We start from the raw sequence: 813 nt of genomic DNA, 5'->3' as shown, positions 1-813 counted from the left end.
AGGAGGCCGCCCAGGGCNGCCCGGCGGCGGAGGAGGAAGCGCGGGCACCAGAGCCGTCGCCCCGCACGGCCGAGCGGCGGACCAGCGGCGGCGGCAGCAGCAGGGGAGCAGCGAGGCATGCCCGCGCGCCCGTGCCGCGACCCCCACCCCGCCCACCTGCGGCACGCTGTTCACCGACCCCACAGAGTTGATGATGAGCGCAAACAGCACCATCTTGGTCACGCTGCACGCGCGCACGCACACACAAACGCACAGGGCGGTCGGCAGGGTGGCACACACGCGCGCACACGCAGGGCGGCCGCAGGGTGGCACACACACGGCAGCCGGGCGCGCGCTGGGCCGGGCACGCGCGGCCGACCGCTGCAGCTAATGGCGGCAGGCCTGGCGGCGCAGCGGCAGCCCCTCCCCGCCCCGGCAACACACATTGAGGATGCCCGCCCCCCACACACACACCACCCGGGCCCCAACCTGAGCAGTATGCCAAACGTCTGCAGCGTCTGCACCAGCGTCTCAGACCAAACGTACGACGCGGGCACCAGTACGCCGCTGCCGGCATGCTGGTCGCCGCCTGCGCTCCAGCCGGCGCGGGTGAGCAGGTGGGGTGGGCCGGCGGCAGGTGGGCGGGCGGCCGGGCGGGCGCAGCGGGGCGGCACACCCTGGCTCCACACAGCAGCCCCACGCAGCAGGGCCAGCCCGGCGCCTTGGCTCCCCCAGCCCCGCCCCGCCCAGCCCGACCAGCCGACCACCGCCCCACCCAGCCCCGCCCCACCCCACCCAGCCCAGCCCGACCCTGCCCCGCTCACCGTCTGCTGC

The 813-nt window shown here is 76.1% G+C and overlaps 1 protein-coding gene across 1 annotated transcript in view; it reads right to left on the bottom strand.

The window, feature by feature from the left end:
• The window catches only part of CHLNCDRAFT_142743 (hypothetical protein), a gene marked incomplete at both ends in the record, with an annotated part of 4,502 nt that overhangs the window by 565 nt on the left and 3,124 nt on the right, over positions 1-813 (bottom strand). The window contains 2 exons of the mRNA XM_005849404.1: positions 157-223; positions 469-568. Of these exons, the coding sequence (XP_005849466.1) occupies positions 157-223; positions 469-568 (167 nt within the window). The remainder of the gene's footprint in view (positions 1-156; positions 224-468; positions 569-813) is intronic.

This window comes from Chlorella variabilis, assembly GCF_000147415.1.
Source record: "Chlorella variabilis unplaced genomic scaffold CHLNCscaffold_5, whole genome shotgun sequence".
Taxonomy (NCBI): Eukaryota; Viridiplantae; Chlorophyta; class Trebouxiophyceae; order Chlorellales; family Chlorellaceae; genus Chlorella; species Chlorella variabilis.
Note: the sequence above shows the minus strand (reverse complement) of the source record. Positions and strands in the feature narration are given on the sequence as shown.